The sequence below is a fragment of the Monodon monoceros genome, unplaced genomic scaffold, assembly GCF_005190385.1.
Source record: "Monodon monoceros isolate NGI ecotype Baffin Bay Population unplaced genomic scaffold, NGI_Narwhal_1 Super_Scaffold_18, whole genome shotgun sequence".
Classification (NCBI taxonomy): Eukaryota; Metazoa; Chordata; class Mammalia; order Artiodactyla; family Monodontidae; genus Monodon; species Monodon monoceros.
Genome location: NW_021703774.1, coordinates 173,318,818 through 173,344,803, shown reverse-complemented (window position 1 = coordinate 173,344,803; position 25,986 = coordinate 173,318,818). Strand labels below are relative to the sequence as shown.

Below are 25,986 nucleotides of genomic sequence, written 5' to 3'. Positions count from 1 at the left end.
GTTGCGGCGAGCGGGGGCTGCTCTTCGTTGCGGTGCGTGGGCTTCTCATTGCGGTGGCTTCTCTTATTGTGGAGCACAGGCTCTAGGCTTCAGTAGTTGCAGTATACGGGCTTCAGTAGTTGCAGCACACGGGCTCACTAGTTGTGGCTCATGGGCTCTAGAGCGCAGGCTCAGTAGTTGTGGCGCACGGGCTTAGTTGCTCCGCGGCACGTGGGATCTTCCTGGACCAGGGCTCGAACCCGTGTTCCCTGCATTGGCAGGCGGATTCTTAACCACTGCACCACCAGGGAAGCCCTTGACTCTGGTTTTTAATATTATTTTCTCTTTCTATGTGTTCCCCTTATTCAGACAGTGCCCCCACCATAGAGCCTTTTATTATTTAAAAAGTTATTAACTTTACTCCTACTTTAATGCTATATAGTTTTATTGTTTGTATGCTTCAGTGTAAGCTATGTCAAATCCTTTTGTGGATAGGTGAAGTTTAAATTCTAAATGAAATGAGAAATGTTCAATAGATGTTGACTGGATGGCGAGTATGAGGACTTTAGCGGGGGTGGAAATCTTCCAAAATTATTAGTGTAGAAACTTAATTTTGATGTTTTAGAGTCTATGCTTATAAAGAAGGCTTTTTACATCCTATACTGTATTGAATTCAGGGGGAAAATCCAATTTTACTTTAAATTTCTGCTAGTAAATCAAAGGCATTTCACAGCCTTATAAAATAGTGATGCTTGGCATGATAGTTTCACATATTACCGCTGAATTAATATTTTGTTAAGTACTGAATTGTACCTCTCATGAACAGTTGTGGGCTTTTTCTTTTGAGCTGAATCTAAACCTGATTTTTAAAAATCGCTACCAGAGCGCTTGTGTTCTCCGGGTTTCTGAATTCCAATAACCCTCCTTCAAGGGCATCTCTCAAAGGCGAGCTCGGTCGGTTAACTCGGGGCGATACAAAGCATTTTGTTCTTTTACTCGCGGCCCTTACTCGGTCTCCCAAGGAGACAAGTTGAATGCCCACTAAGTCATGCTTTTCCATTACTCATTCGGCCTTTTCTCCCAAGGTGGCGTGTGGGAGGTGCTGTGATCGGGCTCGATAAGAATAGGCCGGGAGGCTTTCTGCGGGATCATACACTCTTCCCTTTGCGTGTTTCAGCTCCGATCCGACCGCGCCGCGTTCGGCGGCTTCAACGCGTGAGATGTTTTCCAAACGGACAATGACTCCACACTCGGCCGCCTCTCACAGTCGTCTCTGCTCCTCTGGCCCCCACAGCCCCGCCCCACTTAGGCTTGCTTTGTCCGCTTACAAGCCGGATGATCGGGTTAGCCCGGCGCGCCTGCTGCCGACTTACGCCCTTCGGGGGTCAACCTGGAGGGGACTCCGGGCACAGCCTTCGCCCACGCCGCACCCCCCGCACCCCCTCCGGCTTCTGAGCCACCAGGGGGCGCCCCGCAGTCTCCGCCTCTCCCCGCTGCATCCCTTCTCCGGCTTCCCCTGCGATTGGCCGGCCACCCAGAGCTCTGCACCCCTATTGGTCGCTGCCCGCGTCAGTTGCGGGCGCCAGGGCGGGCGGAGGTGACGCGCGGCGGCAGGGCTCCGGGCGGTGTCCGGCGCCGGCGGCTGCAGGCGGAGCTTCGCAAGGATCGGCGCGGGCGGTCAGACGGCGGCGGTCTTGGGAGGTGCCAGCGAGAGGCCGAGCCTCTCCCCGACCGCCGAAGCCGCCACCGCCGGCCCTTCGCCGCGCCCCGGTCTCCCGCGCTCCCACCCTCCGCCCGCCGCGGCCCTCGGTGCGGGGCTGGCCCGATGCGTGATGGGGCTGCCGAGCGGCGCCCTGCGGCTCTCGGCGGCCGCTGCTCGCGCTGAGGAGCGTCGGTGCCGGGCTCCCCGCGCCCCCGCGCGCCGCGGCGCTTGCTGATCTGGCCGGCCCGCCCGCCCGTCCGTCTGTCCGCAGCACGGCTGAGGTAAGGCGGGGGGCGGGGAGGGCGGCGGGGGGCGCTTCGCCGCCGGCCTGAGGAGGGGGCCGCCCGGGGGGAGGGGCGGCCGGCCCAGGGGCCGGCGGGGTCTGAGCGGGGGAAGCTCCGAGCCGGACCGGAGCCGCGAGTACTGAGGGCGCTGCCCCACCGGGGCAACGGGTGGGGTGGGGCGGGGCGGGGTTGGGGAGCCTTGGCCTCGGGGGTGGGGACCGTTCCCGCGAGCCCCGGGCTTGGGTCCAGCGGCCTGCCGGGTCCCCCGCAGCGCCCCGCACCAGCCCTCTGCTACCCCTGAGCCGCCAGGCTCCGGCCGTGCCCAGAGGTCAGCCGAGCCGCCGCTGTCGGCCTGTTCGCCGGGATCTCTGCGCATATTGCGGCTCTGCTCCGTCTTGAAGCTACCCTTTATTATTTCCCCCCATCCCCTCTCCCCGGTTTTGGTTGGCATCGGGGCTTCGGCTAGGAATGTGGTTGGGCCCTTTTGCCAGATGAAGGCAGGAGCGGGTATCGCGTGGGAGGGGGGAGCCGATGGCGCAAGGACTGGAGAGGAGGGGCGCGGTGGGAAGGGAGGGGGCTTGTTGGATGCTGGCCAGCCGTGGGGAGGCTGGTGTGGTCTCGGCGATAGGCAGCCCGGGATTACTCTAGCAGCCATATTGGGAGGATGATCTGACAAATCCTTTAGGAGCCAGGTCCGGTTGCTGGAAGGCGCCGAGTGACAGCCCTGGCAGCTTTCAGGGTGACGGGCCGCACCACAGCCAAACTGGGGGGGTTGGGAGGTTGCTCCAGCGAGCCAGTCATTGTTCGTGCCACACAAAACATTCCGGGCCCTAAAACCAGAATGGAACTCCAAAATCACTTTTTTTCCTTGGTGAATTGCTAATTGAGCTTCCAGGGCAGAGTGCCTTCAAGATTCCATTCTTGTTGGGGTGAAATGATGGGTTTCTGTGTTCGTCTTCTATGACCAGGGCTATGGACACAGAAGGGATGACGATGCCTGACTTGTACAGAGGCAGATCTGAGGATTGCTAAGGCCAATGTATCAGGATGGAGGCCTGGAATTAGTATGTTGTGTCGGGTGGATAGATGTTCAGAGTAGCTGAGATGTAGAGGTGAAGTAAACTGGAACATTCTGATGATGGTAGAAGCTTGCAGCAGTATTTCTGAGGCCGCAGGTTGTCATCTTTGTGGAATCTCGAGGTAGCTGAAATTAGATTGTCAACAGATGCCTTGCTCACATATCTCTTACTGTTCTAGGCAGCTGTTCTGCTGATACTGAACATGTTTTGTGTCTTAGATGGGTCTGTCTGAGCCCCATGAAAGTATGGTGATTGGATTTGAATAGCTCTTAAGAGGTGATATCATGGTGGATATTTTATATAAAGGCTGGCATTTTGTCAACTTAGCTTAGTCATAATAAAATCTTGTGTTCTCTAAGAAGCGAGGTGATGCTCCCTAATTAAATTGGTATAGCTGTTGGATTATGAGACAAGTGAAATTGGTAATGTACAGTTTAAGGATGGAATATGAAGATTGCACACATGTTGGCGTTGTAAAAAAGATCTGGATATGATCAATAAGAGTTCAGTGTGAGCCTATAAATCTGTCTTTTCCTACATCCTAGATGTGGAAAAGTCCTGGAGAATGGCATGCCCGCCTTCTTTGTGCCCTTCGCTTTCATTCAAACTCCATTTCTTAATGAATAAATTCCTGTAACTAAAGTTGAACTGCTTAAACATTTTCAGATAAGGTTTTCTAAGAAAAGTCTTAACACTTTTTTATTTTATCATTAAGTTTTCCTTTTAAAACTTGGTTGAATCAAACATGGCTTCAACAGAAATTAGTGGTTTTTGCATTGTGTTAACATGCGAGAAATACAGAATGTCTGTTTTTAAATTCCATGCCCCAATTAAGAAATATTTCTAAGATTTTAGTTTTGACATTGACTTTATTAGTAGAAAAGATCTGAAGAATTGTGGTTAAACATAATTTCAGCATTTGGTAAAATCAGACCTGATTGTGAGTCTGATTTGGAGGCAAGATTTTGTGAGTCTGTGCAGCTCTGCTCTGATGAATGTTTTTCCAAAGTTTATCCAATTAAGTACAGCTTCCAAGCAATCTTTCCTTTTCAAGACCAGATATGAATGCAGTTTTCCTTTTTTCTCTCTTTTCTCTTTCCCACTTTGAATATGTGCAGGGAATAAACTGCCAAGAAGAGTGCCAACAGAGTCTCTCCAAGGCCAAAGCTTTCTAGCTCACATCCTGCTTTGGTCTTGTCCTGGGTACAAAGTAAAGGACAACAAAGTGCCCCTGCCTTGTTTGTAAACCCCATTCCCAGGCTGCTGATCACAGCAGGTCTTTTCCAGGAGTAAGCATATCCCTTTGGTCTTGTACACTGATGTGACGTAATTTCACAAGGCTCTGAAGGGAAAGGTATAGCATATCTACTTCATGTAGTTCTCTTTAAAAGATGGCCTTGTTGGTACAGATACTGGTGAATTTCTGGAGTTCATTAAAGAGTGTGAATAAATACATATTTAGAACTTTTTTTCGTGCAGCTCATCAGTAGAAGATAAATGAAACAGATGTGACTGTAATAGCAAAAACCTGCCAAGGGTTCTTTGGACTTCTGAGTTGGACTTTTCGATTAATGGCCCAGTAATTCGTTTATGCTCACTTCTGCGACATTCATTACCAGTTAATTAAGAGTGTGTGTAGAGATTTAGTTCTTTACTCTCAAGGAAGTTTCACTTTACCATATGCCTATGGATATGGTAAGATCAAGTTAACTCCAACTCCTTTCTGTTTTAGTACAGTTTAGTGTATTGCTGCCCTTGCCATGGTGGTTTCCATGATTTTCAGTCAGAGCCTCTTCCCTCTCTGTACTGCCATATAATACTTAACTATCTAATACTCGATTGGTACTTTTGTTATTGTTTTGTAGTGGTTTGTATATATGTTTTAAGTCACAAGATTGTAAATGTCTGATAGATTTTAGAATTTTTTTACATATGATATCACATTTTTTACGCCAAAGTATATCATTCAACAACACCTTCACCTACCATTGCTCTGTTTGACGACTTGGCTTACTTCTCCCTTCCATCCGAATTTCTGACATCATCCTGGCAGACGTCCGTGACTGTATAAACAACAACCACAACAATAATGATAAAATAGCTTACTCATATTGAGCTCTTTCTATGTGCCAGGCTCTTTTCTAACCACTTTATATTTACTCACTAACTTAATCTTTATAACAACCATATAAAATAGATACAATTATCCCCATTTTACAGATGAAGAAACTGAGACAGAGGCTAAATGACTTCCCCAGGGTCACTAGAAGTAGTAAGTGACCACTATGCTGATCTTCCTTTATAACTACTCTTAACTTTAAAATTCCTTGACTTCAGCTCAAGCAAACGTTGGCTTCATTCTGTTCCAGTAATTCAGTATTGTGACCATATCTTCTAACATGTCATCACCTTCAGACCTTCAACTATGATAATGTACAGCTCTCACTTTAGTAGTCTCTTGCTGTGTGTTCTCGCGCCTCAAGTCTTTGGTCCATTGGCCCTTTTCAGATTTTACTTCTTTGTCTTCCTTTTCTCCACTGTGATTTCTGGGTGCATTGTCTCAGCCATTTTCTTACTAGCACTTGAAGTTTTTAATTCTTCTTTATTGTTCTGCAAGACCCACCGTGCCGATGCCAGCCTTGCATCATTCCTGTCATCGGTAGCCTCCTTTTTTACTCTGTGTCATGGAGAAACCTCACACAGTGCTGGGGATTGGTGCCACAGTTGATGTGTAGTCTTAGGTTTCCCCTGAGTCTGTCTTTGGTGTCTGTCAAAGCATTTCTGCTCAGTTCCCTCCCCCATTCTCCACACTGGCTTTTCAAAAATCTTGACCGTTTTAGTTAGGCCTCCTCACTGCCCCATACTTGGCATAAACCTTACCTATAGCCTCATAGGAAAGAAAAGGCGTGAATTCCCCCACTTCCCCTTCCTTTGCTTACAAACTTCTCTGCCTTCTTTTTTTTTTAAACATCTTTATTGGAGTATAATTGCTTTACAATGTTGTGTTAGTTTCTGCTGTATAACAAAGTGAATCAGCTGTACGTATACATATATCCCCATATCTCCTCCCTCTTGCGTCTCCCTCCCACCCTCCCTACCCCACCCCTTTAGGTGGTCACAAAGCCCTGAGCTGATCTCCCTGTGCCCATAAATCTTTATAGCCTTCTGACATTGAATGAATTGATAGGTTTGATCTAATTGTCTCTTCTCTGAAGTTAAAAGCAAGTCCTGATTTTATTTTATTTTTCTGAGAAAATACATTCCTTGGATACAGCAACTCTGAATACCAGCCACAGCAGTACCTGCTTTGACAATCTTGCCTGCTGTATTAGCATGAAATAATTCTGCAGGAGCCAGAACAGCCTCATTTGCTTCATCACATAATCATGTACCAAGCAGGCATCTTTTCTGAGAAAATACTGAAAACTTCTGAGGCCTTCCTTCCTACCATAATTAGAAAACAATTCAGACTACCCTCGCTGTCCATAGTGAGGTCCTTGGCTCTGCTGTCCCCCACCCCATGCCAAACGCTCACATTCTGCCTTCTTTCTTACCCTCTTTCCTCCAGTCTCAAGGAAAAGGTTACTTTATCTGACTTCAGCTAACCCCTTGGCCTGTTTTGTATATCACTGCCTTTTCTAATCTTTGGGGACTTGCTGTATTGGCTACTTTTCTTTCCCTCTTTCGCTGTTTCCCCACACACAGTTCCTTGAACACAGGAGGCGCAGTCCCACAATAGGGCCTTTGCTCTGATTCTTTCTTCCGCTTGGAACACTCTCCCTGAAATCTGCTTGGCTAATTCCTTTACCTCCTTCAGGTCTTTGCTTAAACCTCGCTACCTCAACAGGCCTATTTTGACCTCATTTATGCACCTGCATGGCACCCCTTCCAACTACACTCCTGAGCCCCCCGACTTTGTTGTACTTTTCCTCCTTCATAACGCTTATAATCACCGAATATTCTGTGTAATAACTTAAGTTATTATTTTAATGTCCCCTCTCCCCTACTAGAAGGAAAACTCCTCCGTGGCAAGGATGTTTATCTGTTTTGTTCACTGATTTATCGCAGACTCCTGGAACTGCCTGTTACATTGTAGGCACCTCATAAATAGCTGCTGAATAAAGGATAGACACATCCAAGTCTTTCGTATTAATAAAATGGGGTAGGGAGGAGAAAAATTCCTGCTTCATCCCTGTTCCCTCCTGGCTGTCTCTCCTGTCCTCACAGCCAGCTTCTGGAAACAGTGAGGATACTTGCATTTCCAATTCCTTGCCTCCTAATTACTCCCCAGCCCACCACAGACTAGCTGCAGTGATCCCCCCACTTCACCAACACTGCTCATGCTCTGGTTTCCAGCCCTTGTTGCTGATGGGGGGGGTTGGGGGGGGCACGCCTCACGCCTGTGCTGTATTGAAATTGTTGCTCACTTCACTCCCTCCTTTGTCTGCTTCTGTTTTGTGGGGCTGGTTGCAGTCTCCTGGGCCTCGTGCTTTTCTGGCCATTCACGTGGCTATCATTCATTCAACACAAATTTTTGTATAACTTTTAAAGGCTTACTTTGTTTTTAAGAACTAGAATTTTGACTACATAACATATTTTCGGTGTTAAAATAAATAGCAGATTAGGCTATTACAGGAAGGTTTTATATAGTTATAATTTATATCACTTACTGCTTTTAAAAAGGTTTTGAGCAGCTTACCACAATACTATATATACGGTGAGGCTGTTAAACATGGAGAAGAAACAAAAATGTATGTGACAGGAGGAAAAAGTAAATATACAAATTACAACAATTTGTATATGTGTAAGTTTGTATAGTGTGGTTATTGTAACTTAGTTTTGAAACTTTTGAAAGTCAAAATAAAAAGGGAAAGAGAAATTATACACTTTTCATTCTGGTAAAAGAAAGCTAATGATTTGTCAAGAGGAACTTTTTTTTCTGGTAATGAATTCTAAAGAAATTCTAAGAGAAAAGTGTTATAGACACCCTGATAGAAAGATATGCGTACTAAGTGTTTTCAGCAGGTCTTTAAGTAAAAGGAAGAAATGTTCTTCAAAGACCTATTTAAAAAAGTAATCCACCTGCTTTCCGCACTGAGAATACAACATTAAAATATAACTTAAGTCTTTTCTACGAAGGATATGACTAACGTGGTTCACGTATATAACTTTATGTAAAGATAAGTCTGAGTATCCCAGCAGAAAACTCATTATTTAATAACCCTGGTGAGAACCTGGAATACTTGTATTGTGTTGTCATCTCAATGAAAACATACCTATTAAGCTTTGGGTACTGGTTTATCATGTGGCAAGATTGACACATTGTTGACACATGGAAAAGTCTGACCTGTGTTCTTGCCCAGCTAGTGAGCTACCTACCAGGCAGGTAGGTGCGGTCACAGGCAGATTTCAGAAAGAACCTTGCCTCATACCAAATTTGAATTAACCTCTGACTGAAACTTCCATTTCTACATCATAGCTGAGCTGAGTTCATTTTAACCTGGACAATTCCAGGAGTAGCTGTTGTCATCCACTTTGACAATAGAAGAGCTTCAGTGGAATATTGGGTTTTGAGTGGCAGAGCTCCCAGTGGATCTGCTAAAAGAAAATTATAGGATGTGGCTTCAGATATTAAAATGAATTGACTTACTAGACAGAGCTTAGTATTAACCATCCAAACAGTGAAAGATAAGAAAACAATGAAAAACTTTAGAGTAGTTTATTTTAAGCCTTAGGCCATAGGAGCTGTTGTTTCTGGATGTACTTTGTCGTTTATGAGAATAAAAGCATTTCACCAGTAAAAAGGAAGGTTCTTGATTTCTTAATTGCAGTGACAGGAAGACATGTGTCTAATAAATCTAAAAATTGTTTCAGGTTATTTTCTATAGTGGTTAAAACAGGTGGGGAGCCTGACTGAGCTAGTGTAATCTCATTTGAGATTGAAAATCTGATCTGTCAGGAAACTTCCTGTGCAGTCTGATTCTTGGCATTGGGTTAGAATGCAGAAAGAGGTTTTTCTAACATGTGATCCCTTTTGAGCTTTCACAGCTTGGCTCATGGCTGATTTTTATCCACAGAGTCAAAGACCAAGAATAGACATACATACACACACAAAATTCATACACACAGAAAAATGAATTCTCACATTTTGGGGGCCATTTTGTCAGTATAGGCATGGTCAGTGACACAGAATATTGGATCCTAAAGCCTGCTTGGTCCTCAAGGAGAGTATTAGGCCAAGAGATGCAAAACTTTAATAATAACAAGGAAATTTTCACACCCTCTCAAAACGGGCTCATTAGCTACAGATATTTATTTTGGAGTATACATTTATTCTTTCTTATAATTCATTCTTTTTTTTTTTTGGTTATGCTGCAAGGTTTGTGGGATCTTATTTCCCTGACCAAGGATTGAACCTGGGCCCTCGGCAGTGAAAGCACCGAGTCCTAACCACTGGACTGCCAGGAATTCCCTAATTCATTCTTTTTTTTTTTTTTTTTTTGACTATTACAGAAATGTAACAAAAAAGTTCAGTAAGAAAATGTACACGATCCAATTTTCATCATAGTAAAATGTGGAGAGGGGACATGTGGAAGCAGTTGATTTCTCTGGTGAAGACAGCCATTGTTTATACTCGTTCCAAGGCTTCTAACATGATGATACTATTTTCTCGTATTACCACCATTCCAGTATTGTTCTGTTGCCTACTAGTTGCCATCTCCACACATTCATCTATCGCAAGATTCATAAAGGGATCAAATCCCCTCAGTATTCCTTGGACATGTCTGCCACCATTTAATTTCAATGATAACTTCTTGTCCATAAATTTCTTCAAGTCTGGAGGGTGAGCTTTGCTCATGATGTCTACTCGACGAGCTCAAAGATGCCTCCAAACGGAATTCGAGTTGTCCCTCACCCCTAATTCGTTCTTTAAAATGTAATTCACTAGAAAAGATTATCTTTTAAATAGACTGCTTGTTGATATTGTAAATTTGCGGGGATATAGCAAATTGTGTGAATGTTGAATTTAAAAGACTGAATTTCTTGGTTAAATTATGTTTTCAGTTGTGACAGACATGTACTGAATAAAGTATCAATGTATGAGAGTTAAGTAAACTACTGACTGCAGCGTAGGGCAGAATGAAATAAGTAGAAAAATGAGGAATCAACACAACATTTTTAGGGAGCAAAGAGAAAAAAGGTATGACTTTTAGCTTAGAAAGGGGTATGTTAAGGAACGTATGACTTAACGCTTCCTGCTTCATGGTGACAGTTGACCTTGTCCTCAAAAGATACGGACTTGTAGGGGCTTCCCTGGTGGCGCAGTGGTTGAGAGTCCGCCTGCCGATGTAGGGGACACGGATTCGTGCCCTGGTCCGGGAAGATCCCACATGCCGCGGAGCGGCTGGGCCTGTGAGCCATGGCCGCTGAGCCTGCGCATCCAGAGCCTGGGCTCCGCAATGGGAGAGGCCATAACAGTGAGAGGCCCACGTACCACAAAAAAAAGAAAAAGAAAAGATATGGACTTGTAATAGGTTAGAAGGGAGAGTGAGCTTCCAAGCATCACATGCTTGGTGTAGTAAGAGGTGCTTGGTGGAGAAGGCTTAAAGTTGGGCAGTGAAAACAGACTGGGGAAGGAGGTTGGATTGTGGAGGCTCATGAATTTTTAGGTTGTGTTCTGAGGCCATGGAAACCAACTGAATGCTTTTAAGGAGAGGGAATGACATGCATTGACCTCTGTTTTAGGAATATAACCCTGGCTGTTTTCTATAAAAAAGGGATATTACAAAACCTAACCAACCAAAAACCTAAGATTATTTCATTCTTGTTTTTTCACTTTGCTGAGAAGTCATTTAGTCTTCTCCTTAGGCTCCTAATAATCCAGAGTGCCTCTGAGGGCAAGAGAGAATTGCACAAGGTCAAAGTTAAGCAATTGTGCAAAAATTTAGAAAAATTCAAATGAATTAGATCTAAATGTTTTATTATCCCTTTACTGTTAGTGAAGGCTTCTGGAATTTTTGCTCCATTCCATTTTCCTAATGCTTCTAATCATACGTCATAAGGAAGGAAAACTGGTCAGAGGAACAGCCTAGAACTGAGGCTGTGTAAGTGATTTAGAGTATGTATGGTTGCCTTTCCTACCTGCCTTTGGCTCTATGAAACTTGGAAAATGTATTGTAATTTTTATTGTTTTCCTATAACTTCTTAAAAATATTCTGTAGTTATTGTTTCTCACTGGAATTTAAACTTGATTTCAGATTTATATAATTGGTAATTTTTTAAAAAGATCAGGGAGTTTTGAAACTGTAATTCTTTGATGGACATCCATTATAAAAGAGATACTCTTTGTAGTTGTAGGGAAGTAACAAAGTAACACTTTCTGTAGTCCACTTAACTGTAGTTTCTTATTACTGTATAAAATTTTAACTCACTTGTGAAGATGGTTGCAGTTTTACCACAGGACAGTTAAATCAGAAAAAAAAAAAGTACTTAGGTTCAGCTTGTTTTGGGAAAGTAATTTAAAAATATACCTATCACTTACAAAGAAGAATGACTAAAAGCGTGACTAAAATTCTGTCTTGTCCTCAAGGAACTTAAAATTTACAGCAGAGATAAGGAAAACAGGGCTCCCTTGGTAGCGTAGGGTTTAAGAATCTGCCTGCCAATGCAGGGGACACGGGTTCGAGCCCTGGTCTGGGAAGATCCCACATGCCACTGAGCAACTAAGCCTGTGTCCCACAACTACTGAGCCTGCGCTCTAGAGCCTGTGAGCCACAACTACTGAGCCTGCGTGCTGCAACTACTGAAGCCCACACGCCTAGAGCCCGTGCTCCGCAACAAGAGAAGCCACCGCAATAAGGCCATGCACCACAAAGAAGAGTAGCCCCCAGTCACCACAACTAGAGAAAGGCTGCGCGCAGCAATGAAGACCCAACACAGCCAAAAACAAAATAAATAAATTTATTAAAAAAAAAAAGAAAAATAACTTATTTTGCCCTAGGTAAGGTCAATGAGTTGAGAAGTATTAAATGGAGAAGCATTTGCATTTGGTTTGCAAGGTGGGGAGAATCTATGCAAGCTTTAAAAATGAGTAGCATATGAGAAGGTCCTGGAAGAAAAGTTGGATTTTGAGAAGAACAGGAGAGGAGGAAGGGTACAGTAGGTAGAAGGAGCATTGGAGCAAAGGCACAGGGACATAAAAACATGAGATGCTTTCAGGAAACCCTCTGGTGGGTGGTTGTTAAGGAAAGTGGATGGAAGGCAGTGTTTTGTGGGCTTGTAAAAATAGGTGGTTTGGGCTTCCCTGGTGGTGCAGTGGTTGAGAGTCCATCTGCCGATGCAGGGGACACGGGTTCGTTCCCCGGACCAGGAGGATCCCGCATGCCGCGGGGCGGCTGGGCCCGTGGGCCATGGCCGCTGAGCCTGTGCGTCCAGAGCCTGCGCGTCCAGAGCCTGTGCTCCGCAACGGGAGAGGCCACAACAGTGAGAGGCCCGCGTACCACACACACACACAAAAATAGGTGGTTTATGTTACAGAACACATTGAGAGCCACCGGTGAGGAGTTCAGTCATTGCTTGGTAGACAGTAGAGAAACTGGACAGTGATATGAAGAGACCTGGGCGTTAGGAGTGTGAATCTGGCAGCATTGCATAGTATGGATGGAATATATGAAAATGGCAGTATTGTGTAGTATGGTTGGGGTAGGAGGAAGAAAGAGAAAAAGTGGTTAAGATGATTAACGATCTTGGGTGAGATGTATTGAAGGCGTAAAAGGGATGGTATGGCAGTGGTAGGAATGGAGAGAGATTTTATAGGTGGAAGCCATGTAATTTGGCAGTTGATTACATGGATAGAGGAAACAAGCTTTTTGGCCTGTGTGGGAACAGGAGAATGGTGAGAACATTAAAAGAAATAGAAAAGAGGTGGAAGAGCTGGGGGAGGTGGAGAGATGTTTGGGCTTTGGGTGTGTTAGGTTGAATGGTATGCCAGGAGGCTAGCTGGGTAGAAGAGTGAAACAACTATTGAAAAGTATATGTGTGTGGGACTTTAAATAGTAAAGAGGTTAGTATTTCGGCTCCTAGTACTTTATATCTAAATAGTACTTTATAACCTAAAGCTTAGCAAGGAGGTTTCAGCCTTTGTTGTCGGTTTGTAAGTTAGTTAGCAGCATTGAACATTTTGGTAGGCCCCGAATAGAACACAAAAGAAGAAAGTTTTGTTTTTTTTAAATTTACATATCTACAATATTCATTAATTGTCAACATTTAAGTCTCTTTTATTACCACCCCTCTCCCCCAAATCATGCTATTTAATTGAAGAAACTGGGTGACTTGAACTGTAGATTTTTCTGTATTCTGGGTTTGGCTGATTGTATCTTCTAGGTATCATTTAAATTGTTTCTTTGCTCCCTATATGTCCTATAAACTGAGGCTTGATTCTATCAGTTGTTTTTTTTTTTTAAGGGGAGTGGGATAATATTTACTAGGTGGTGCCGTGTGTTTCCTACTGCAGCACATCAGGAGGCATAGGCCACCTACGTGCCCCACTTTTAGTGATGCTAAGATTGATGATCATTTGGTTCAGATTTTGTCAGCCTAATTCATACAATATAATGTTCCCATATCAACCAACCTTTCGTTTAAGTCTTTTTTAGTAGATAGTGATGATGCAGAGAACCTTTATGTTAGTAGGGTTGGGAATTGGTGACATTCTAATTCTGTCATTTCTTCTGCATTTATGAGTCAGACTTCTTCTGTAAAGAAGAGCTTGTCCTCGTTGTCTATTTGACTGTCCTGGAATATAGTTTATACAGGATACACAGACTGGACGCATGCTCTGTTCTTTTGTTTTATTTGCCAGTTTTCAGAATAATGAGGTTTTTGAAGGTATCGTTATGAACTCATGAATTTATATATTTAATGTTTTTCAGTCCATATGCAGTGTATTTGTATGTATGTATGTATTTTTATGCTCCAATTATCCCATCTTTGTCCAGTGGGAGCTCCTTTAAGTTGGCACTTGTGTCTTTTTGCCATGACCCCATATTAGTCTTTGATTTCTTGCTTGTGGTCATACTAAGTAAGATGTCCCAGAATCATCTTGAAATTTCTTGCCCAGACTTGGAATTAGCCACTTTTCAAGGAACCCAAGTTCAAAGAGATTTTTGAAGGAATAGGATATTCACTTTGGGAAGCTATTAAAGAACATACAAGCTAGAATATAGTCGTGTAAAATGATAACAGTGTTCTCACAATGTGTTTGGGACTGTAAGTGCTGTAGGAAATACCAGTGATTCCTGGAATGTTTGGGTAGTCATTTGGAAGAGTTAAGACTGGAGCTGGGCCATCAAGTAGAGGAGAAAATGAAGATTCATAGATCTGTTGTAGGGGGGAAATTGTTAGAAGGTGTGAAAGAACGTGTATGGAATAGTAAAGGAGCTTGACTAGAATACAGAGTACCTTGACTGATCTTGTAAGTGCTGGGGAGTAAGAAAAGGTTCTTGGGTTTGGAAGTGAAATTGAAAGTCATGCTTTAGGGGGCTTCCCTGGTGGTCCAGTGATTTATAAGACTCCGCACTTCCAATGTAGGCGGCGCGGGTTCAATCCCTGGTTTGGGAACTAGGATCCTACATGCCACGTGGCGCGGCCAAAATAAATAAGTAAAAAAAAAAAAAAAAAAGATGTAGTCTTCAAAAAAAAAAGAAAGTCATGCTTTAGAAGGGTTAATATTGCAGTAGGGTTAAGCAGTTGAGTAGAGTTCTCAGCTGGAGGTTTACAACATAATCTTTAGGAAATAGATAAAACAAAACAACCCATACCTGGGCCCTATCTCAAAAGGGGGGTGGCTAGGCTCATTTGCTTTTCAAAAGACCCCTGTGTGATTGTTTTGTGCAAATCCTGCTCCTCTCCCCCCATTTAAGGACTACTGGATTAAATCTAAAAGCTCAAAGATTAGTTTCTTTATTGCAAGTGCGCTAGGCATGAGGTAGTAAGGACATGGATTAAGGTTAGGGCAATGGAAATGAGAGGAAGGAGGGGATAGAAGAATGGAAATTTATGTTTTAAAAGTTTTCATATGGTATTTCATTAATAATGTTAGCACTAATGAAAGGATTCAAAGAGAAGGAAGCAAAGATGACTCCAAGATTTATGGTATGGGTCCAGATAGAAATGGGAAGATTGGCGGAGGTTTGCTCGTTTCAGGGAGAAGATAATGGGACATACTGAGTGTTGAGATGATGGCTGTATATTAAAGTGGACTCGGGGGGGTTGAAATGTGTTGTGTGTCTTGCTTTTTGCGAATGCTTCATTCACTCTCTTTTGGCAAAGTATTCAACTATTGACTATAGGTCATGCTGTATCGACTGGAAGGGTTAATAACTCTAAGCTTTCATTTAATAAGTGTGATTAAAATAAATGTTTGATGTATTAAAAAAAGAACTATCTGTTTATTGTAAAATAAAATGTGAAACAGACTGGAAAAAACATTGCAGCAAATATAAAAAGATTAATATCAATAAATATTGTAATCATTTGAAACACAAACAAAAAAAGTCAGTAAACCAGGTAGAGAACTTGAACAGATAATTCTCACAATTGGGAAATATAATTCATTAATTCAGTCCTTCAGCAAACATGTAGTGAGCTCTTTCATCAGATACTGTTTTAAGTGCTGGCAAACAAGGTCTCTGAGCATTCTGGTGGTGGTGTGAGAGACAGACAATAGACATGGTCCAAAAAACAAGAATTTCAAATAGTGATAGTGCTGTTAGAAAATAAGATAGGGTATTTATTTTTGCCTTTTCCTGTGGAAAGTATTAGTAGTTGTTCAGCTGGAGGTTAGCATTCCTAACCTTTACTTAATTATGTGGAAAAAAATTGGTCAGGTTTAAGTTCTGTTGGAGTTCCCTGGTAATTGGACCCATAAGTATTTTTCTTTCTTAGTTTTTTCTTTTGTTCAGTTCTTTTTGAAGATGTTTATATAACGGATAGAGTACAGATTGAGATCTGTTGTTTCTTGTGGAAATTACTTATGTGGGTTATTTTCACAGAATAGTGTTTGTTTTGTTCTGTTGGGAGGGAAACTATTCCTCTAAAAAATGTTCACATTTTTCCCTGTGGCTTCATTCATTCAAAAGTGAAATATAGTGATTTGATTCTGCCGTGAGTCAGAGGATAGAACTTGGGTCTTTTGAAACCTTCTCTGCTTATTGTACAGGATGGTTGTAAGGGCCAAATGAGATACATATGAAAGGGTTCATAGAAGTTAAAGGAATCCCAGGATATCTATAGTTAAAGAAGCTAGCTAGAGCTTATCTTTGTCCTTTTCCTGTTTAAATATACATCATGTAACTGGATGTTTCAAACTGAAATTAAGATATAAAAAGTTCAGTGCATTTCTTTAAAGACAAGTAATAAGTTGTTTTGCAGATGGCAAGTTACTTGTGTAAGGAACCCTCTTTAACAAATAAACATTTTGGGTTTTTTTCATATATTATTGAAGACTGATCCAGAAAAACAGAGAGCAAGGAAGACGTTTGTTACTTTGCAGTTAAATTTTTTATTATTAAGTTTAGGGACTTTTTAGGCATGGTAAAGAGATAATGGAACAGGAAAACAAATTACAGTCTTTATTTTCTATCTGATAATTTACGGTTGAGAATATAAGATTTATAGGGAAGAAAAGGGATGAGGTTTTTAGAAATGGAAACAAATAGTACTAAGATAATGGCTCGTATGCTCAAGTTAGCCCATGCTTTCTTTAATTCTGACTATCTTGTATGAATCATTTTTTCTTTTTTAAAGGAAACTTGAACATAATTTCATAAGAAGATTTGATTCTTTATTTCTGGACTGCATATATATAACAAGACCATCAGAATGTCGGGAGCCTCAGTGAAGGTGGCTGTCCGTGTGCGGCCCTTCAATTCTCGAGAGACCAGCAAAGAATCCAAGTGCATCATTCAGATGCAGGGCAACTCAACCAGTGAGTTCATGTTGTGTTCTATCAACTCTGTCTCATTTTCCTATCCTTCCCCCTTTTCCTGCTTGCCGTGATCAGAATAAATGAACATTTGGCTATTAACACTTTGAACTTTGCTGTTCTGAATGATCCATTGAATGTTTTTCCCTTGTGATATTTGCTGTAGCATATTTAAATATGGACTATTTATTTTCTTCTTTACAATTGAGAAGTCCCTAGAGAACTGAACGAATTTAGTTAGTGTTATTAAGTTGAAATCTTAAGGATAGTAAAGGTGTAAGCAGTGATTTTTAGTAAATGATGCTGTGAAATATACCTGTTGAGCCTCCAAGATTACTTTGCTTTCTTGATTTTAAAAGCACTTGAGCTTGCCAAGATGGTCTTCACACTTACTCTGCTTCCTTACAATGGTTCTTTGAGTTGAACAACAGATGTAGCTAAAACAGATAGTAAACTTGTAAATTATTACTAAAAATTATCAGTCATTGCTTCCTAGCTTGTTTCCCTATATAGTTGCTTAGGTGAAAGATGACTGAAGCTCATTTGAAGCCCCTTCAAAATTGAAGGGGTTTTTGGTACTTGAATTAGTTACTCGATATGGATCTGTAGGCAAACTATTACTTAAAATAGATGTAGGTTCTACTGTTTCAAAACCTATAACTTTGTGATAAAGCCGAATTGTTGTTCTTTCAGATAGATACAAGTTAATGTTGAATTGTTGAGGAAACATGCTGATCTCATCTATTTGTGGGCCAGTGTTTTGTGTAGAGGATTCTCCCAGTGGGAAATAAAACTATATATATTTAAGGTCTACAGTGTGGTGCTTTGATATGTTTATACATTGTGAAATGATTAGCAAAATCTAATATATGCATCATGTCTCATAGTTACCTTTTATTTTGTGGTAAGAACACTTGAGATCTACTCTCTCAGCAAATTTTACATAGACAGTACATCATTATTAACCATAGTCACCATGCTGCACATTAGGTCTCCAGAACTTATCTTATAACTGAAAATTTGTACCCTTTGATCAGAATCTCCTTTTTTCCCCCACTCCTCAGCTATCATTCTCTATTACTGTGAGTTCGCCGTTTTTTTTTTCGCCGTTTATTTTTTGATATAGATTCCTCATATATAACTTTGAACCTTCTGTTGCTTACATACTTTTCTGAACTTGCTAAATAGGACTCACAACATACTATTTTTTAAAAAAAGATTCAAAAGTAGGAGTCTAAACTGCTGTACCACTGTTTATGCTTTACATTTCTTTGTCAGTTGTGCCAGTGATTCTATGAATTATATATCCTATGAATAATTGTAAAAAGAGATGCAAAATTCAGTATTGTTCTCTAACAAATGTTTATATTCCTAAATGTCACTCATTCAAGCTATGTTATCATTTGTGTTTCATTTTAAGAATTAAGTTTTACACAGTATAACTAAAAACTTGCATGGGGCCTTGCTAAGCTTCTCTGTATCGTTCCAGTTTTAGTATAGGTGCTGCTGAAGTGAGCACACTAAAACCTGATTATTGAGCCCCTTGTTTCTTTCTGAAAAATGCATTTAACTATAACTTAGTATGGAGGCATTTTTGACTGCTGGTGTTGCCTCTAAATATGATGGTGTGTATCACAAGTTCTTTTAAAGTGCGGACGTTAGGAAATCCTGGATCAGGAGCCAGAATTGATTCTAGAAAGAAATACTTTTCTCTGTTTTGCATGCTGAACTATCCAGGAATCCCCAGTGTCATGGAGATGGATTTTCATTAATGGTTGGGGTGTTGCTACTTTCTTTATAGAGTTGGAAATCTTAAACTAAAAACTTTTAAGGAGAAAGTGAGTATTAAAAGGCCGTATCCACGAATGCAAATATCACTTTATCATATAATAAAAATAAATGGAAAATGTTTATTAGTACAAAAAATAATATTAACATTTTTTCTTGATGACAGATCATTTTAGAATGCCCACATCTTAAATGGGTTATAAGTTTATATTCATTGTCAAGGTCAAATAGCATTACGTTAATTTCACCCCAGTTTTGATTTATTTTTGTGAATAGGTAAAACATTCAGAGGGTATGAAATCCAAAATGTACAAAGAGTGTACAGTACAAACATTCCTCTCACCCCATCACGTAGTCAACCAGTTCCTCTCCCTAGAAGTAACTTGTGTTAGATTTCCTTCAAGAGATAGTTTAAGCAGGATTCTTTTTCTAATGTAGTTTTTTTCCTTTTAATTAGTGGTAAGGTATAATAGTAACTTATTTTGCAGTCTTGACTGCATTGTATATTTTATTTTTTTAAATTAATTAATTAATTTATTTGGTTGCACCAGGTCTTAGTTGCAGCAGGCAGGCTCCTTAGTTGCAGCTCGCTGGTTCCTTAGTTGTGGCAGATGGGCTCCTTAGTTGTGGCTCACTGGCTCCTTAGTTGCGGCTCTCTGGCTCCTTAGTTGTGGCATGCGAACTCTTAGTTGTGGCATGCATGTGGGATCTAGTTCCCTGACCAGGCATCGAACCCGGGTACCCCACATTGGGAGCGCAGAGTCCCAACCACTGTGCCACCAGGGAAGTCCCCTGCATTGTATATTTTAAACACCTGAGTAAAACTATTCATGTTTATATCTTGTAAAAGATGTTTTTTTTCCTTTTTGAGATTTTAGCATGAGAGAATATCCATATAAGTTAATAGGATTTTATTAACAAGTATCTACTATATGTATAATGGTATGCTAAGTACTAAACCAATATAAAAAAAACTAATCTATTGACTATTCAGGAGAATAAAACTATTAGAGTGTGTAGCAAAATTAAGATTTTCTATAGTTCTGGATAGTTATGTGAAATGGATCTGGGTCTGCTTAATTTTCTGACTGCTAGTGTTTGATCATCTGGATTAAGAGCTCACTGAGATTATTGATGGCTAATAAAAAAAATGTTAGACCTCATTGTATCTAAGATATGTGGCTCTCTTTCTGACCTTATTATTTTGATTGTATAGAAAATAATGTCAGGTTAGGGGAAAAAAGTAAAATTATCCAAATGTGATATTCATTCTGAATGAAGGATTTCAGATGTCTTCACTTGTAGTAGACAGCAAACTGAAGAAGCAAATAAGATTCCTAGTTGAACATTTTCTAAGGATAGGGCCATAAATTTTGGAGTTTGGGAGGATGCTAAGTTCTATTTACTCATTCTTGTTTATTTTCCCCAAAGATCTCTCCAGAATTACTGAAAATATTTATATGTCTTTTGAGGAAATGTTAATGAAGAGATGCCTGGTTTTTATTAGAAGTAATTAATATGGTTAGACTAGGCCTGGGCTTATTGTACTAGTACTACGAAAACCAGTCTGTGGACCACCTTAAGCACAGTGCTGAACTACCAATGATTTTTTCCATCATATTTTGTCTACAACCTTTCTAGACAGCAGGCTGAGTGGCTCTGCTCTGTCTTGCCCTATGTCTTTTTCTTCCTCTTGAGAGTCTGCTGTAATGTGAGTCTCTAGGGATCACAGAGTTGCATGTACCTTAGGACCCTGCCCTTAAGGAGTTAAAGTTTGTGGTAGGAGAGATAAGACATACCAAAATAACCTCAATATAAAGTAAAAATGATCAAAGTGATACTTGCCATAAAAAAGGGTTTTAAAAAAGTGCAGATGTGAGTTTGGCAAAGGGCACATGTAAAATTCATAGATGATAGGAGGGTATTTCAGCTTGACCTTGAGGATTAAACGAAACATCCCGTATGTTTGGGGAAAGTTTCAGAATTGTAGCTTATTAGGACTTATTAGTGTTATATCTAGATTGGTACTCCTAGCCTCATCTGGCTATAACACATTGCCTCTTCGCTTAAACATTCACCAGGAGAAATTTGTGACTTTTAAAATAATATTAGCCTCCTGAAACAAAAGTCCTCATTAGATGAATCAGCCTTAGAAAAAGTAGTGTTAGTTTTCTAGCTGAATGCTTTGTCATGGTTCAGAAAGTTTGGGGTAATTTTGGTTTCTTTGAAAGGTGTTTGTTTTTGGAAAGCTAATTAGCTAATTGTATCACAGACTTTTTCCTCTAGAATTTTGGCGTTTTCAGTTTTCTGCTGTTTTCTATTTCTGTTTACAATTTTATATGGCAGTTTTTTAGTAATTTGACTAATATGTAATCCAAATAACTTTGGAGAGATTTTAAGTGAGCCAACTTGTTATGTTTAGAAAGTATTAATGGCTTGTTTTTAAAAAATTGGACTTAAGATTGGGATAGAGCATGGATTTTGAACCTAGAATTGTTGGAAAAACTGAAATGAATTTTCTGTAGCCACATGTGTTAGCTGCATTAAAAGACTGCTATGCTGGCAAGCTGGCCTGGACTCTGCTCACAGGGATTATGGCTGATTGCAGATGGAATGCAATGGAATGTTCCTGCCGTAAGGTCTCATGAAAAAGTAGAAGAGGGTGGTGAAGAGTACTTTAGGGAATGTGCTAGATTTGAAAACTGAGTAGTGGCAGTTTTATTCAAGCACTTTCTGGTCTCAGAGGGAGTATTTTCTATGGCACAGACAAATGTTACTGTCTTGACATTTGGGAGACCAGAGTGCATACAAATAGCTTTGTTTAATAATATCCCATTATATTCCAAGTTTCTCCCACTTTGGAAGCATTTTTTATTGTCTAATTACTTTAAAAAAGGAAAATGGGACAAAATTAATGCTCTGCTCACGTTTATGGTTACGTTATGTGTGTAAATCTGGAGACTTTGAAACTGCATAAATTCCCCTCTGAAAAGCAATAAGTTCTCACACACTCCTTCTGGTGATTAAATTGTGATCTTTTGCTTTGTCTTTAACCATAGGAATCAGTCTCTAATCCTTTGGTAAGTCTCCTTCATATTTTTATTAATCTTCCTTAGTTTACGATCTTTTTTTTTTTTTTCCCTACGCCCAGGTATTAAGTGGGATAAAAGAAATCCTGTTGTTGTTTTTTTTTCTGCTAATTGCTTACATTGTATATTTTAAAAGGCTCTTTCATTCACACTTGTGCATTTCTAAACCAAATGCTGCACATCACAGCTGGTACAAAGAATGACTTCATGTCCATTAATGAAAATTTGGGATGGGGGAACACAGGGACAAAATGGAGTTTGGAAAGGAAGACTTTTGAAAGGAATTCTTATAAATCTGTATGTTTTTTCTAGCATAAATTAACATAGCTACATGAAAATAAATGTAAATGCATATAAACTATCTTTGTGAACATTCTGGAAAATAAGAGGGCAAGAAAAGTTACCTCCATTTTTACCTCTTTACTGCAGCCTACTGCTGCATTTTGATGGATTTTTATTGTTGTTGTTCCAATTAGGTTAAATGGTTAGCATCTGTGTAATTATGTATTCCAGTCTTTTCTTGTTAGTCTTTAGTTTTCTTCTCTCTTTAGTGTTACCTAATTCGCACTTGCATTTTAGTCTGAGTTTCTTTTACTGGCCTCTATGGTTAGACTTCTGAGTGTCTATCAAGATGGGAGCCCTTTGAAATTATATGCAAAATATGTTTCATGCATATTCCTAGGGAGACGGTAATCACATTCAATATGATTTTTTAAATTCATACATATATTTTTTTATTGAAGTGTAGTTGATTTACAGTGTTGTGTTACATATATATTCTTTTTCATATTCTTTATCCATCCGTCTGTTGATGGACATTTAGGTTGCTTCCATGTCTTGGCTTCAGTACATTTAAAATTTTTTAAATTTTGGCTGTGTTGGGTCTTCGTTGCTGTGTGCGGGCTTTCTCTAGTTGTGGTGAGCGGGAGCCACTCTTGGTTGCGGTGCGCGGGCTTCTCGTTGCGGTGGCTTCTCTCGTTGCGGGGCATGGGCTCTAGCCTCAAGGGCTTTAGCAGTTTTGGCTCGTGGGCTCTAGAGCACAGGCTCAGTAGTTGTGGCACACGGGCTTAGTTGTTCCGCGGCATGTGGGATCTTCCCGGACCAGGGCTTGAACCCGTGTCCCCTGCATTGGCAGGTGGATTCTTAACCACTGTGCCACCAGGGTAGTCCCGGCTTCAGCACGTTTTTAAAGAGAGCTCTGTCCCCAAAAAGGGTTAAGAAGCACTAGCCTAGCATGAAAATATCTGCTTAAGTCTTTTCAGGATAAGCCAGGACATGATTAGGTCAGACTAAGGTGTAAACTCCATAATATAACACCCAAAGTGCTTCACAGTGTGGCTGGAGGAGTAGGATAAGGACAGCTTTTCAGCTACTACTTCTTCACCTCGACACCATGTGCTCTAACCATAGAGATGCAATGTGCAGTTTTTTGTTTTGTTTTTTACCTACCCTTCGTTAAGATTCATTTGGTGAACTGTATATCTCACTCATGCCCAAGTCATTCATCTCTCAGTAACCTCTACCAATGTCATGAATTTCACTGAGAGTCACTAAAACTGCTGAATGTTTTGGCATTTAAACTCCTAACGGCACTATTTTTCTTAGAGTCCAAAACTGGAAATAACCCCCAGTATCTATCAGCAGGGGAATGGATAAATAAATCATGGTATATTTACATAATAGTACATAGCAAAGAAGAGAGGAATTACTGCGTACACACACACACACACACGGAAATCATAAACTGTAGCTATACAAGCAAGTTGGAAAAGCAGTTGATGTATTTTATTTATATAAATTTAAGGACATACAAAACTGTTCTCTGTATTCTTTACTCCATAAAAAGACATAGGGTAAAACTATGAAGAAAAGTAAGGCAATAATGACAAAATTCTGCAGGCCTCAGTGGAGAGATGGTGGGCAAAGAAATCTCGGAGGGTCATACAGTGGAGCTACAGAGGTGAGAGTCATGTTCTGTAATGCGCTGGTGGGTACCTGGGGTTTTGTTTATTGTTGCTGTTTAAACTCTACATATATTTTATAAGTATATGTACTAAACATTTAATTTAAAAAGCATAAAAGCAAAGGGAAAAAACAGTCTTAATCTTGCAAATTGAGATGCTGTGCACCCAGGCCTATTTAGACCAGGGACCAGGGCATACCATATGATAAGCACAAGTCCACGAAATTTGCCTCCTGTCCCCTCTTTCTGAAACCTTCGAACCACTTTTTTTTTTTTTTTTTTTTTTTTGCGTTATGCGGGCCTCTCACTGTTGTGGCCTCTCCCGTCGCAGAGCACAGGCTCCGGACGCGCGGGCTCAGCGGCCATGGCTCACGGGCCCAGCTGCTCCGTGGCATGTAGGATCTTCCTGGACCGGGGCACGAACCCACGTCCCCTGCATCGGCAGGCAGACTCTCAACGACTGCGCCACCAGGGAAGCCCTCGAACCACTTTTTGACTTCTTTTTCCAAAGAGAGGAATGCTTACATGTCCACCTTGGTTAAATGACACTCATTTAGTCACTGGAATGTAGGAAGATAAGCAACAAGAAGGTGAAGAGGCTTTTACAGCACAGGAAGAAGAATTCAGTAAAATATATTGAAATCAGCTTGGGTACCCCCGGCATTAAACTTTTAAAAAATTTTGACACAAAACACTTTTCCTGTAATCAGGACTTGAAGCTATAGCAATGAGAGGGGTCTGTGTGTGTGTGCTGGGGTGGGGAAATAAAGGTGCCCCTGAAATGATACTATGTTTACTCAGTTGGAATTGATTGAAACCAATTTTGTCCTTTAGAATGACTTTTGGAATGGGTTGGTAAAGGGAAGGTCCAGGTCTTGCACTGTCAGTGGCCTTCTCACAGTTTTCCTTGGTATTTAATGACTTCTCATATGGCACCTTAACTAAGCTGACATTCTGGAATGTATCCCTCTCTGTTTCTTACGTTTTTCTTCTACTGGGATAAAGTTTATGGTCTTAAAGAAGGGCATTAGATTGCACCCTCTTCTAGATGAGATAAATTCATTTACCATTAACTTACTGAGCACTTTTTTTTTTTTTTTCGGTACGCAGGCCTCTCACTGTTGTGGCCTCTCCCGTTGTAGAGCACAGGCTCCGGACGCACAGGCTCAGCGGCCATGGCTCGCGGGCCCAGCCGCTCCACGGCATGTGGGATCTTCCCGGACCGGGGCACGAACTCGTGTCCCCTGCATCGGCAGGCGGACTCTCAACCACTGTGCCACCAGGGAAGCCCCCTGAGCACATTTTTTAAAGTATTCTTCAAGATCATGATTTTAATGATTATATAGTATTCTGTTGGATTTATGAACCATAATTTATTTAGCTCATCACCCATTATCAGACACTTGAGCCTTAAAACCACTTCTTAGGACTGCTGTAAAGAATGTAAACCCTCTGGGCTTCCCTGGTGGCGCAGTGGTTGAGAGTCTGCCTGCCGATGCAGGGGACACGGGTTCGTGCCCTGGTCCGGGAAGATCCCACATGCCGCGGAGCGGCTGGGCCCGTGAGCCATGGCCGCTGAGCCTGCGCGTCCGAAGCCTGTGCTCCGCAACGGGAGAGGCCACAACAGTGAGAGGCCCGCGTACTGCAAAAAAAAAAAAAAAAAAGTAAGCCCCTCACAAGTGGGGAAGGAATTGTTTTTATTTTTTACTTATTTATTAAAAAAATTATTTATTTGGCTGTACCGGGTCTTAGTTGCGGCATGCGGGATCTAGTTCCCTGACCAGGGATCAAACCTGGGCCCCCTGCATTGGGAGCACGGAATTTTAGCCACTGGACCACCAGGGAAGTCCCAGGAATTGCTTTTTTAGAAGGCAGTTTATGCAGCCGTCTACCTGGCACCTCTTACCTGCTTGTCTAAATAAACATCTTAAACTTGGAATGTCCAAAACGGAATATCTGATATATCCTCTTGAATTCTTGCTCCCCTGCATTCTCCCTCAACTCAGTTAAAGGCAACTCTACCTTTGTAGTTGCTCAGGGCAAAAATCGTAAAACATCCTTGACTCTCTCTCTTATCCTCTATCCATCATAAAGCCCTGTAGGCTGTGCCTTAGAGTA

At 41.2% G+C, this 25,986-nt stretch overlaps 1 protein-coding gene, 1 non-coding gene and 1 pseudogene across 4 annotated transcripts in view; 1 reads left to right on the top strand and 2 right to left on the bottom strand.

The window, feature by feature from the left end:
- Positions 1–1,686: 1,686 nt before the first annotated feature.
- The window catches only part of KIF1B (kinesin family member 1B), a 143,870-nt gene continuing 119,570 nt past the window's right edge, over positions 1,687–25,986 (top strand). For 2 of the 3 annotated variants that reach the window (XM_029230761.1, XM_029230763.1), the window contains exons 1-2: positions 1,687–1,962; positions 16,851–17,031. In XM_029230761.1, the coding sequence (XP_029086594.1) occupies positions 16,926–17,031 (106 nt within the window). In that variant the 5' untranslated portion in view covers positions 1,687–1,962; positions 16,851–16,925. Of the gene's footprint in view, positions 1,963–16,850; positions 17,032–25,986 lie in introns of those variants that run through there. The other variant, XM_029230762.1, reaches the window with a different exon arrangement.
- Positions 9,561–9,903, bottom strand: LOC114899747 (annotated as a pseudogene).
- LOC114900104 lies at positions 18,446–18,547 on the bottom strand. Its single transcript, XR_003794726.1, has one exon. It is a non-coding gene; the product is annotated as a U6 spliceosomal RNA (small nuclear RNA).